Here is an 11,817-nt window from a genome sequence, read left to right as displayed (position 1 = left end):
CGTTACCGACCCCGGGACGGGCCCAGCAGCGACGGGAGAGGGGGAAAACAGAGGCGGAGCGGCGGCAGGAGGGGGACACTTAGGGCACCGCGGGGCATCTCGGGAGTTGTAGTTCCGTGCCCCCGCTGCGGCTGCGCTTTACGGCAGGACGTGACGGTGAGGGGGAGCGGGGGGACGAGGGTGAAAGGAAGGGGAAAAGTCTGCCCTGGGGAAGGGACAGCCCCAGGGGGGATCAGGGGTGGCGAGGGGGCTGCGCTGCCCTGGGGAAGGGACAGCCCGAGGGGGGGATCAGCCCCGGAGAAGGGACAGCCCGAGGGGGGAATCAGCCCCGGAGAAGGGACAGCCCGAGGGGGGATCAGGGGTGACGAGGGGGCTGCCCTGCCCCGGCCGTGGGGGAGAGGGCAGCCCCAGACCCAGCCCGGCAGGAGATGGTCGAGGGACCCCCCACAGCTGTGTGTGGAGCGGGGTGACGCCTCCATCCCCGTGCGGCTTCGAGGGGCTGCCCTGAGCCTCCGGCGGCGACACCAGCAATGTCCCCATCCCCACAGGATCCGGGCCGCGGAGCAGCAGCATGCCCCGGCCTCAGCTCCTGTGATGAACCTCTACGTGCGGCTGTTTACCAGGGGCACCATGCTGCCCCAGCCCTGGCGCTTCTTCTCGCGGGCTGCGGACGACTTGGCGCTGCAGAGGATCCGCAAGGTGCTGTGCGTGGCGGAGAAGAACGATGCTGCCCGAGGGATCGCTGAGCTGCTCTCCAACAGCAGGATGCGGCGGGTAGGAACGCCCCACCCACACCGTGCTGCTCCCTGCTGCACCGAGACAGGGCTGGCTGGGGAGGGTCCGTGTGAGCTTGGCATGGACACTTCGTATCAGCACGCTTGGCAGTGTTTTTGTCACGAGGGTATAAGAATTGCTTTGATCTGTGGACAAACACCGCTTGTCCAAATGTATTTGGGAGTCTCAGGTCCTTGTGGTTTAAGTCTCCCTTAGGTCTCCCTGCCCATGCTGCCTTCCCCAGGCACTGAGCTCCATGGTGAGGGCTCCCTGGTCATTAGCAGTGCATGACACGTGCTTCAGAAACTGACACCGGCCATTGGCATGCATTTCCTTGTCTAAAAGCACCACTTCTGCAGCATCAGCAAGTGACAGGGGTTTACTGGAGGTCACTAAATAAAGCAAAAACGGGCTGTGGTTTGGAGAAAAAAAAAATTCAAAGATTTCTACTCCCTGCTGCTCTGGTAACAGTTTGCATAATCACCAAACTAAGGAATTTCCAAACTAAGGTGCTACTAGACTAGAATCAGAGAGTCACTGAGGCTGAAAAAGACCTCTGAGATTATTGAGTCCAACCCATGATCCCCACCTTGGCACCCACCAGAGCACTGAGTGCCACATCCAGATGTTCCTTGAACACCTCCAGGGGTGGTGACTCCACCACCTCCCTGGGCACTTCTAATGCTTGATAACCCTTTCCATGAAGAAATTCTTCCTGATGTCCAACCTACACCTTCCCTGGCACAGACTGAGGCTGTTTCCTCTTGTCTTGTCACGTGGGAAAAGAACCTGACCCCCATGTGGCTCCAAACTCCTTTATTTGAATAAGAGGTGTTACTGAGAACCTGGACACTAACAGTCCCAATCAAGACATTGTCCTGCTTCTGTAAAAAAAACAACAAATACACAATCTAGAAACTTCCATGAGTCCCAGTTAGATGGGAGGTAGCCTTAGGGACTCTCCTTGTCACTTGGAACAAGGTAGGAGTTTGTCAGGAGTTTCTGAGCACTGGCCAACCCCATTAACTAAATCAATTCCTTCATTATTTATGGGGAAATAACCCTGGAACCACCTTCAGGAATGGTTTAAAACCCTCTTACCTTGGAAATCACCATTTCAGTGTCTCCATAAATGATACAAGAGATTTCCATCCCCTTGCTGCAATTCCCATTAGCTCCAGTATCTGGTTTTCCTTTGTCATGTGCCTCTTGTGCTCCATCCCAGTGTGGACAAAGCAAGACGGGATGGATTTGTTTCCTGTTAAAAAATTGAATTTAAAAAAATTTGAGAATTTGTGTCCTGTTAAAAACCAGAAACTCAGGAATTCTCCTTTTCCTTCCAGAGAGAAGGGTTTTCCAAGTTCAACAAGATCTATGAATATGACTACCAGATGTTTGGCCAGGTAAGAGTTTATTCTCAATCTGCTGTTGAATTAATGAAGTACAAATATTAATTAATAAAAGCCATTTGTCAGGAGTTACAAAACACAGCTCCAACCATGGGGATGTTCTGTCCAAAGATGAGGAAAAGTCAGATATTGTTTTCTTGGCTCAACCACCTGTTTTGTTGCTCTAAATCTTTCGATTTTCTGGTTTTGTGTCAGTTAAAAATATGTTGCTGTTTAGAATTGGGAGCTTCCTACATAAATTGAGGATAAGGCCATAGACAGAGCTTGTTATGATGTATTAGTTTTGGTTGCCCCAGCCCTGGAAGTGTCCAAGGCCAGGTTGGATGGGGCTTGGAGCAGCCTGGGACAGTGGAAGGTGTCCCTGCCCTTGGCAGGGATGGCACAGGATGGGCTTTAAGGTCCCTCCTAACCCAGACCATTTTGGGATTAACAGGAGAAAGGTGTCACTAATCATGTAAATTGAGAACTAAGGGGAGATTTTGGGGCTGTGGGTAGTTTTTGGTGAGTGATGGGCCCTAATTTCCTTGCTTTATCTCTTGCAGAAAGTTACCATGGTGATGACATCTGTGTCAGGACATTTACTGGCTCATGATTTTATCATGCCATTTCGCAAATGGTTGGTACCTCGTGCCCCTGTCACTTCCTGCCCCTCACAGGAGGGGCCTGTCACCTCCTGCTCTCATCCTTGACACTGCAAGCACCTCCTTGACACATCCTTGGGACACTGCAAGCTTGGGGAGGGATTCTGACTCAGAGCAGGGTGATGAGTTCCAAATTTTATAGAAAATATCCAAAATATTGTTTCAAATTCCTGTCTTCAGTGTGCTAAAACCCCTGAAGACATGATGCTGGTTAAAATACATCAAGGCAGACACAGGGAATTAAACTGATTCCAGAATGGGATGGTACTGTGTTCTTTGTTCAGCTAGGAGCTGTTCTGGGAAGCAAGGTGCTTTGTCTGCCTTACCTCCTTCTATACTCTGGGCTTCAAATAGGAGAAGCTGCTTGTTGCCTTTCAGATTTGCTGTTTTCTCTGGCTGGTTTTTCATTCTGTTGCTTTTAAATGTTACTCAGCATCTCATGTGAACTCTGTTGTCTGAAACAAGGGCTGTAATAAAATACATTAATTCCAGTACTTAGACAGCACCAGTTGGTGTCTCACAAATGGGGTTTTAGTTTATGTCATACACACACATTTCTCCTCTCTTTTCCAGGCATAGCTGCAACCCTTTAGCTCTTTTTGATGCTGAAATTGAGAAGTATTGCCCTGAAAATTACCTGGATATCAAGGTACATCATAGTTAAGACTTTGAAACTGAGCTCAGGGGTTGGTTCAACAAATATTGTCCCACATAGAAGAATGATCTTACCTTTGTCCTTAACATCCAAATTTCTGTAGTGTAGCAGATTCCTCCTACATTTCCTAGGACTATAAATGCTTTTCATTTGTGACACTGAAACCCTTTTTCATGTACAAGTAGTGCAGTGAAGGAACAGCTAAAAACAGAAATGTTTTTTTCCAACAAGGTGGAATTGATGATTGTGTCTCAATTTTACAGAAAAAGATATTTTTAGAAAACAGATTGTGGTACAACCTGCTCCAAGCCAAAGTTTTTAACAGAATTAGATGTAAATAAATGAGTCAATTCTTTTGAAAGCTGCCTGATCTCCCGAGACACACAATTACAAAATGTTATTGCAACAACCCATCTCCATGGATACACATTGCGTTTCGTGTTCAGTGAGTCATTCTGAAATGAAATGACAGAGCAAGTGGCCTGGAATGTTCTCCCTGTGTTGTTTTTCTCCTCTCAGAGAACTCTTGAACGAGAAATCCAGCAGTGCCAAGCCCTGGTGATCTGGACTGACTGTGATCGAGAAGGAGAGAACATCGGCTTTGAGATCATCCACGTGTGCAAAGCGGGTGTGTAGAGCATCTTTATCAGTCTGAATTCCATTAATGGTTTAATAACTCCTTTAGCAGAGGCAAATTCTCAATTTTATTATGTGCAGATTAAATGCTGACTAATTCTAATAAAACATGTGGCTGTGATAGACCAGAAGTGCATGCAGCTGTTGGAAAGCTGTAGAATCAGTTGACAGCATGCTCTCTCAATAGCTGTTTTTTAGTTGCTCTTTTCATTGGTGTTTGAGTCACTCTGATTTCTCTTCTGGCAGTAAAGCCAAACCTCCAGGTTTTCCGAGCCCGGTTCTCTGAGATCACACTTCATGCTGTCAGATCAGCCTGTGAGAACCTCACCCAGCCCGACCAAAAAACCAGCGACGCCGTCGACGTCAGGCAGGAGCTGGACCTCAGGATAGGCACGTAAACTTCTGTTACTGTAACCTCAACACAAGGCAGAAATGCCCTCTGTAGTCTCATGGTTTTTAGATCAGATATGACTAAATGACATCTTATGTTTTACTGGAAGTGTGCTCTTTGAATCAGAATATCAACTGCCCAGATCAAGTCCAACCTGTGACTGATCCCTTCCTTGTAAACCAGAAAGAGCACTGAATGCCACATCCAGTTGTTTCTTAAGCATCTGACTCCATCACTTCCCTAGGCCGTCCATTCCAATGTTTAAAAGCCTTTTCTGTGTAGAAATTCCTCTTGAAAAGAGGAAATTTCTCCTTGGAGCAAATATTAAACTTATAGACCATGCAGCACTGACAAGCTTCTTCAACTGAGTATTAAATAGAGTAAAATTAATGTTCAGAGTACTAAAAAGATCTGAAGTGCTGTGATTATCATTCAACATTGTTGTATTCAGTTGTGCCCATTTTGTTTCCTCAGGTGCTGCCTTCACCAGATTCCAGACTCTGAGGCTGCGGAAGATCTTCCCTGATATTTTAGCAGATCAGCTGATCAGCTATGGCAGCTGCCAGTTCCCAACACTGGGATTTGTAGTTGAACGCTTTAAAGCCATCCAGGCCTTTGTTCCTGAAGCCTTCTATAAAATTAAAGGTAATTTTAGCTGTTTGGGGAAACACAGTCCTGGGCTCTGTCTTCAAGGGTTTGATATGGATAGAAAAGAAAAACATTAAAGCAACTAACACAAAATGCTGCAGAGGTGGTTTCCTCTTTCTCTGCCACAACCCCTGAGCAGAGCTGGAAGGTTTCCAAGTTCCTTTGTGGTATTTCCATTTTGTGGCTCCTCTATCAGCCAGCTCTGTTGTCCATCACAGTGACCCATGACCATGAAGATGGCAGTGTGGTCTTCAACTGGAAGAGGAACCGGCTCTTCAATCACACAGCGTGCCTGGTCCTTTACCAGATGTGTATGGAGGTAGGAAAGCTTGTAAATAGTTGCATAATCCATATTCAGCCAAACATTCCCTGTATCTGTCTTGTTCAAGACTTTTAAAAAACAGTTTGTGTAAACTCCTGAAGGAGATGTGGGTTTTGCTTATTCTGTTTAGGATCCGGTAGCGACTGTTGTTGATGTTGTGAGCAAGCCAAAGAGCAAATGGAGGCCCTTGCCCCTGGACACTGTGGTATGTTTGAACTCTGGAATGGTTTCTCTGAAAAGAGCTTTGAACAGATGTTTTACTCTGAATTATCCACTAATACTTTTGGGTTTTCTGGCTCTTCCCAATGCAGGAACTGGAAAAACTGGCTTCCCGCAAACTGAAAATAAATGCAAAGGAAACTATGACAATAGCAGAAAAACTCTATACTAAAGGGTAAGAAAGCAAGACTTGGCTTGGTTAACTTAATTCTTTTAAATCTAAATGGGCTTTTGTTTGAAATGGGAAACATCTTGGAACAACTCAAAAAGTACTCTCCTGTCTTTCTTGCTAAGGTTCATTAGTTACCCTCGAACTGAGACCAACATTTTCCCCAAGGAGCTGAACCTCTCTGCCTTGGTAGAACAGCAAACACAGGACCCAAACTGGGGACAGTTTGCACAGAGGATTTTGGATCAGGGTGGGCCAACCCCTCGGAGTGGAACCAAATCCGATCAGGCTCACCCTCCCATTCACCCCACAAAATACACCAGCAACCTGCAGGTGGGTGTAACCAGAGTGAAGTGATGGGTTGATAAATAAAGATAAAAGACTTAATATGTTCATTAGCACAAAATCCTCACCCGAGATCCCACTAATTTTGTGATGTCTTGTTATCCTGGGAGGACACTGACCCTTCTCACTGTTGGATCTCAGGGCAATGAGCAGAGACTCTACGAATTCATCGTGCGCCACTTCTTGGCTTGCTGCTCTCAAGATGCCAAAGGACAGGAAACAACTGTGGAGATCGACATTGCCAATGAGCAATTCATTGCTCAAGGACTCATGATCCTGGCCCGAAATTACCTGGAAGTGTATCCTTACGAGAAGTGGAGTGATAAGGTAATCCCCTGGAGTAAAAGAAGTGGGAGAGGCTAAAGTAGCACTTTACTGCCAACTTCAGACCTCTCTGCAAAACATTTCTGGCTGTAGGACTCAGAGCCTTTGTCCTGAGTGAATGGACCAGGAAGCAGCTTCAAAGAGATTCTCCTTCCTTTCAGGTTATCCCGCTATATCAGAAGGGATCTCGCTTTCAGCCCAGCACAGTGGAGATGGTGGATGGGGAAACCAGTCCTCCCTTGCTCCTCACGGAAGCAGATCTCATTGCTCTCATGGAAAAACATGGCATTGGTCAGTACTGGGCAGCATGGCCTCTTGCTCTTGGCAGAGGGAATTCTCCCTAGGGAATTCTCCAAATGTTGCTGTAGATAAGAAATTACTTAAATGTGCAGAAAAAAGGGATGTAGAGGGCAAAGTCCAAACATCCTCAGGAGCTGCAGAGCACCTCCAGTACCCAGGGAGATGGACAATTTGGGGTCTAGGGTGTGCCACCACCACCGTGCTGGCCTCAGTGCCAGTGGGGCACAAGGGCAGCGCTGCTCCTCACCAAAAGTTGTGTCCTTGTCCCTAGGCACAGGGGTAATCTCTTCTTGCCCCTGCTCTGACTGACATCTCTGCCTCCAGGGACTGACGCCACCCACGCCGAGCACATCGAGACGATCAAGACGCGGATGTACGTGGGGCTGACGGCAGATCAGCGCTTCCTGCCCGGCCAGCTGGGCATGGGGCTGGTGGAAGGTGAGGGGAGAGCCCTTACAAAGGTGGCAGAGTCCTTACTCACTCCTTCATTTCACTTACCATTGCACATATTCCTCAGGCTATGATTCCATGGGCTATGAGATGTCCAAGCCTGACCTTCGAGCTGAGCTGGAGGCTGATCTAAAACTGATCTGTGAGGGCAAGAAAGACAAATCTGTAGTGTTGCATCAGCAGGTCCAAAAGTACAAGCAAGTCTTCATTGAAGCTGTGGCCAGAGCCAACCAGTGAGTACTGCCTTTGCCCTCTTCCTTTTGCTTTGCTCTGCTGGGAGGTGCTGGCTGCTCACCTGGGGCTCAGTCTGGAGTGGGGGATCCTGTCACACTGTTTCTCTGGAGCTCTGCCCCCTGTGTGTAGGCATTTGCATGGGAAGGGATGACTCGCAGCCTGGCACGCTCTCAGGAGTTCCTGCCAGCTAAGGGTTTAAACCAGGATGAGCTGTTGAGATTAAATTTGGGGATGGCAACATGCACTGACCTCTGGTGTTGTACCCACACCTTTCGTGTTCCAGAAACGTGGTGCTGAGTCAATGTGCTCGTGGAGAAACTCAGAGGGGCTGTGTGGGGACTCTGAGTCACTGCAGCACCTGATTGCTCCTTGTAGGATGCTGTGCTTGTTTCTTTACAGGTTGGACCAGGCCCTGGCTCAGTATCTTGGAGAAGCAGCAGAAGTTCCAGAGCAGGAGGAGGTGTACCCAGAAACGCCTGTTTCTGTTCGGAAATGTCCCCAGTGCAACAGTGACATGGTCCTGAAGACCAGGAAGAACGGCGGGTTGGTGACCTTATCTCTTGTAGCCTCCTGTGTTGGTTTGTGTTTCTCCAGGCATTCCTTTACCTCCTTTGGTAAAAGCTTGGAAACCTTGGGCTGCAGTTTGCTGACTCCACCAGCTACACGAGCTGTGTGGACTCAGCTGAATCCCTTCTCAAGTAGGTATTTCCCCAGTAAAACTGCAGTTTTGACAATTTCTGATGGCTGAGAAGACACAAGAATGGATCCCAAACTGTGTTGAGTTTGCCTCTTCCTCATCCAGTGCCTTTGTCCCACGGCAGGTTCTACCTCAGCTGCATGGGCTATCCAGCCTGTAAAACTGCAGTCTGGTTCCCTGATTTTGTGCTGGATGTGACCAGGGATGAGAGCATCTGTGATGTGTGTAAACCCCATCCAGTTCACAGGTAGGTCATGCCAGTTATCCCTTGTTGGACATTGAGGCAGAGACTTCCATGGGCTAGGCTGGGCAGCCGTTTTCCATTCCAGTCTTGGAAAGCTGGAGTAGCACTTGGCTTGGTGATGGAAAGAAGAGGGGTTGGGGAAACTGGCCTCTGCAAAACAGAATCAAAACTATAAATAAAAGTTCAAGTATAAATTGAGGCCTGTTGGTGAGAAACTGGGAGACTTTGACTCTTCCTTTCCTTGCAGACTGAAGTTTAAATTCAAGAAAGGCAGTGTTCCCCCTGTGATGCCCTTGGAGTTCATTGGCTGCATTGGAGGCTGTGATGAGATGCTGAAAGAACTTTTGGACCTCAAATACTTGCACAGGTCATCCCAACCTGCATCATCCGCCACGCAGCCAGGGCATCACCTGCAGGCCAACCACTCACTGAACAGAGGCAGCAGTGAGACCAGGCAAGCCAGGGGCACCTCAAACCTGGCACGGGGACACCTGCTCTCCATCAACTCCTCCAGGACCCCCAGGGCTGCTCCTGCAGCTGCTGCAGACGATGGGAATGCCGTGGTGTGCAACTGTGGGAGCGAGGCGCTGCTGCTGACCGTGCGCAAGGAGGGGCCCAACAAGGGCCGCCAGTTCTACAAGTGCAGCTCCAGCACCTGCAACTTCTTCCTCTGGGCTGATGAGCAGCCACAGGACAGAAGCTCCACGCTGCTCCAGCCCAGTGCTGGGAGAGCCCCAGCGGGGTTGCAGCGCCCAGGAGGCGGCAGAGAGCCCCTGGGGAGCAGCAGCTCGGACGCTGGGGGTGTGACGGTGTGCCGGTGCGAGCAGCCTGCCGTGACGCGCACCGTGCAGAAGGACGGGCCCAACAAGGGCCGGCAGTTCCACACCTGCCCCAAGCCCCGGGAGCAGCAGTGTGGGTTCTTCCAGTGGGCAGATGAGAACGTGGCACCAGGTACGGCTGGGCTGGGGGCACACACAGGGCATGGGGGCTGTTCTGAAGCTGAACTAAAGGAGCTGCCTCAGTGGAGGCCACAAAGGTGGTGAGGGGTCTGAAGCATCTCTGTGATGAGGAAAGACTGAGGGAGCTGGGCCTGTTTAGTCTAGAGAAGAGAAGACTGAGAGGGGATCTGTAAATATCTCAAAGGTGGGTGCTAGAAGGATGGTGCCAGACTTTTTTTGGTGGTGCTCAGACCCAGGATGAGGAGCAATGGCCAGAAACTCAGACACAAGAAGTTTGACCTCAACGTGAGAGAGAACTTCTTTACATTAAAGGTAGCAGAGTTCTGGAACAGCTGCCCAGGGAGGTGATAGAGTGTCCCTCTGTGGAGACATTCAAACCCACCTGGCATGCCAGGGAAACTCTGCTGCTCCCTCTGCTCTAGTTTAGGGGTACAGGGAAAGGGCAAGTCATTCTGGAGCTTTGATCAGAGATGAAACTGTGTGGAAAGATGCTGAAAACAAAAACAAATGACAATGACAAGGATGCAAAAGAGAAAACAGATAACCAGGTCCCAGAGGGGGAGGTGTGGTCTGTGAGAGATCCTTCTCCTCCTCAGACATTTGTGCCTAAAGGGGTAAAATCAAGTTTTCAAAACTACTTAAAGCCCAAGTTCTTCTCTGCCATGTTTTGTTTCTGCTTCACCTGCAGACCAGAGCATGCAAACAGGCAGATCAGCTTCCCCTGTGTTGTTCCCACATGTCTCTAATGCTGCAGGACAAATGGGTAATATTTCACTGTTCAGACAAGTCTGAAGCAAATGCAGGTTCAGAAATAATCTGAGAATCCTTGATCTGCTATTTTGAACTTACCTTGTGTTTCTCACCTACTTCTGTTTTCAAAGATCCTTAAATTCAAGTTGTTTATCTCTAGGTCCTTCTGAAGGCGACTCTTTGAACCACTTTGGCTGCAATGGATACTCCAGAGGGTTGGGAAGCAAGGCCAAGAGACCAGGCAGTGTCTCCTCAGGATCTGCTGCCAAGAAACCACGGACCTGCAGCATTTGCCACCAGCCTGGGCACACGAGGAAAAACTGCCCTCAGAACCACTGAGAGGCTGCCAGGAGCAGGGTTGTGGACTTCTGCAGGAGCCACATCTGCCACAAGGAACTGGGCTCTGGGAACAATCCTTGAGTGTTTTTTGGAGGTGCTGGTTGTAGGCTGCTCCTGCCAAGGGATGCTATTTGTTATAGCAAGGGTTCAACCAGTTTAGGAAAGTGGTTCCACTTCCAGCTTTTGTTTCCAGCTGCTCTTCTGCTGAGCAGATTGGGAAAGTCTGAACATTTCCAGGAAGCACTTGGAAGCTGAGTCTGTGGAGAAAACTGCACTGGATTGTCCCCCTGCACCATCCTGGTGGTTGTTCCTGGCCTTTCCCTGCAGGGAAGCTGGATCAAGGCCACCAGGACAGGCACCAGGGCTGCTGAGCTCTGCTCAGTCCCTGGCTTTCCACAGTGTGGAATTTAAGTTCCCTTCTAAGTTGATGTTACCTGAGCAACATTCTCCTTTTTTTTACCCTTACCTGGGTTGTCCCTGCCAGTAAAGGAAGGTCAGGTGGGATCTGGTCCTTGCCCTGGGAGGAGTTTCAGCTTCAGGGCTCAGGAAAAGTCTTCATTTTAGATGGTTCCTGAATTTAAAGGCGAGTTCTTCCTCAGACTTTGAGACCTGCCTTTGTGATGCTGCTAGCTGATGAAAGTTATTCTAGTCAAACTAATGAGTTTCTTATTAAATATTATTTAAATTTTAAATTTGATGCAGTGACACCTTAACTCTGCCTAATGATTTCTTCCTACATAAAATAGTGAAGCTTTTACTGTATAAGCATCCAGCCAAATCTTGCTCTTTCCAATCATGGGAACAATAGAGGAGCTCTCTTGGCAGAAACTCCCTGCAGTAATTTAGAAGTGAGTTACAAAGAGATGGGAAAAGTGTTTTTTATCTCACCAGCTGCATCTGCTGACCTGGGACAGACAGACAGAACTGGCTGAGCTGAAGAGAAGCTTTGTTTTTCTCTTCTGAGTTCAGACTGAACTCCCTGGGAAGCCAGGCTGCTTCTTCCCTCACTGTTGGGCCTTCCTCTGTTCATCAAAGGAGGGAGACTTGCAGGATTCCTGTGCTGTGCTGCCAGGACCTCCAGTGCTGCTCAGGATCCTGCTCCTGGGCACAGAGCAGTTCTGGGGTCAGCACTGAGGGGACAGGCAGAAGTTCTGGAGCACTTTAAGGGCAGCTGGAAGCACAGGTCTGAAAGAGAGCCTGAAACCCTGCAGCAGTCCATTGCCATCAGGCCTGAATCCATGCAGAAAGTCAGGAGAATTTGGGTTGCATTTCCCTGTAGTCCTCACTCCCACCATTAACAGCCATGGCCTA

At 48.8% G+C, this 11,817-nt stretch overlaps 1 protein-coding gene across 1 annotated transcript; it reads left to right on the top strand.

Moving 5' to 3' along the window:
- The first annotated feature begins 69 nt into the window (after nt 1–69).
- Nucleotides 70–11,198, top strand: TOP3A (DNA topoisomerase III alpha). Its single transcript, XM_056503381.1, has 20 exons — nt 70–156; nt 549–774; nt 2,118–2,177; nt 2,726–2,799; nt 3,398–3,473; nt 3,999–4,107; nt 4,362–4,505; nt 4,981–5,151; nt 5,373–5,473; nt 5,607–5,681; nt 5,788–5,870; nt 5,990–6,197; nt 6,351–6,536; nt 6,695–6,824; nt 7,158–7,271; nt 7,351–7,516; nt 7,917–8,060; nt 8,339–8,461; nt 8,706–9,409; nt 10,328–11,198. Exons 2-20 carry the CDS (start codon nt 595–597, stop codon nt 10,504–10,506), a joined length of 3,027 nt encoding a protein of 1,008 aa, XP_056359356.1. The 5' UTR covers nt 70–156; nt 549–594; the 3' UTR covers nt 10,507–11,198.
- The last annotated feature ends 619 nt before the right edge of the window (nt 11,199–11,817 follow it).

Source organism: Oenanthe melanoleuca, chromosome 14, assembly GCF_029582105.1.
Source record: "Oenanthe melanoleuca isolate GR-GAL-2019-014 chromosome 14, OMel1.0, whole genome shotgun sequence".
Taxonomy (NCBI): Eukaryota; Metazoa; Chordata; class Aves; order Passeriformes; family Muscicapidae; genus Oenanthe; species Oenanthe melanoleuca.
Note: the sequence above shows the minus strand (reverse complement) of the source record. Positions and strands in the feature narration are given on the sequence as shown.

Coding starts and splice junctions, on each gene's coding strand:
- TOP3A (XM_056503381.1), top strand. CDS start 595: ATGAACCTCTACGTGCGGCTGTTTACCAGGGGCACCATGCTGCCCCAG. Junction 5,682..5,787: donor CCTTGCCCCTGGACACTGTG/GTATGTTTGAAC, acceptor TTCCCAATGCAG/GAACTGGAAAAACTGGCTTC. Junction 7,517..7,916: donor GCTGTGGCCAGAGCCAACCA/GTGAGTACTGCC, acceptor GTTTCTTTACAG/GTTGGACCAGGCCCTGGCTC.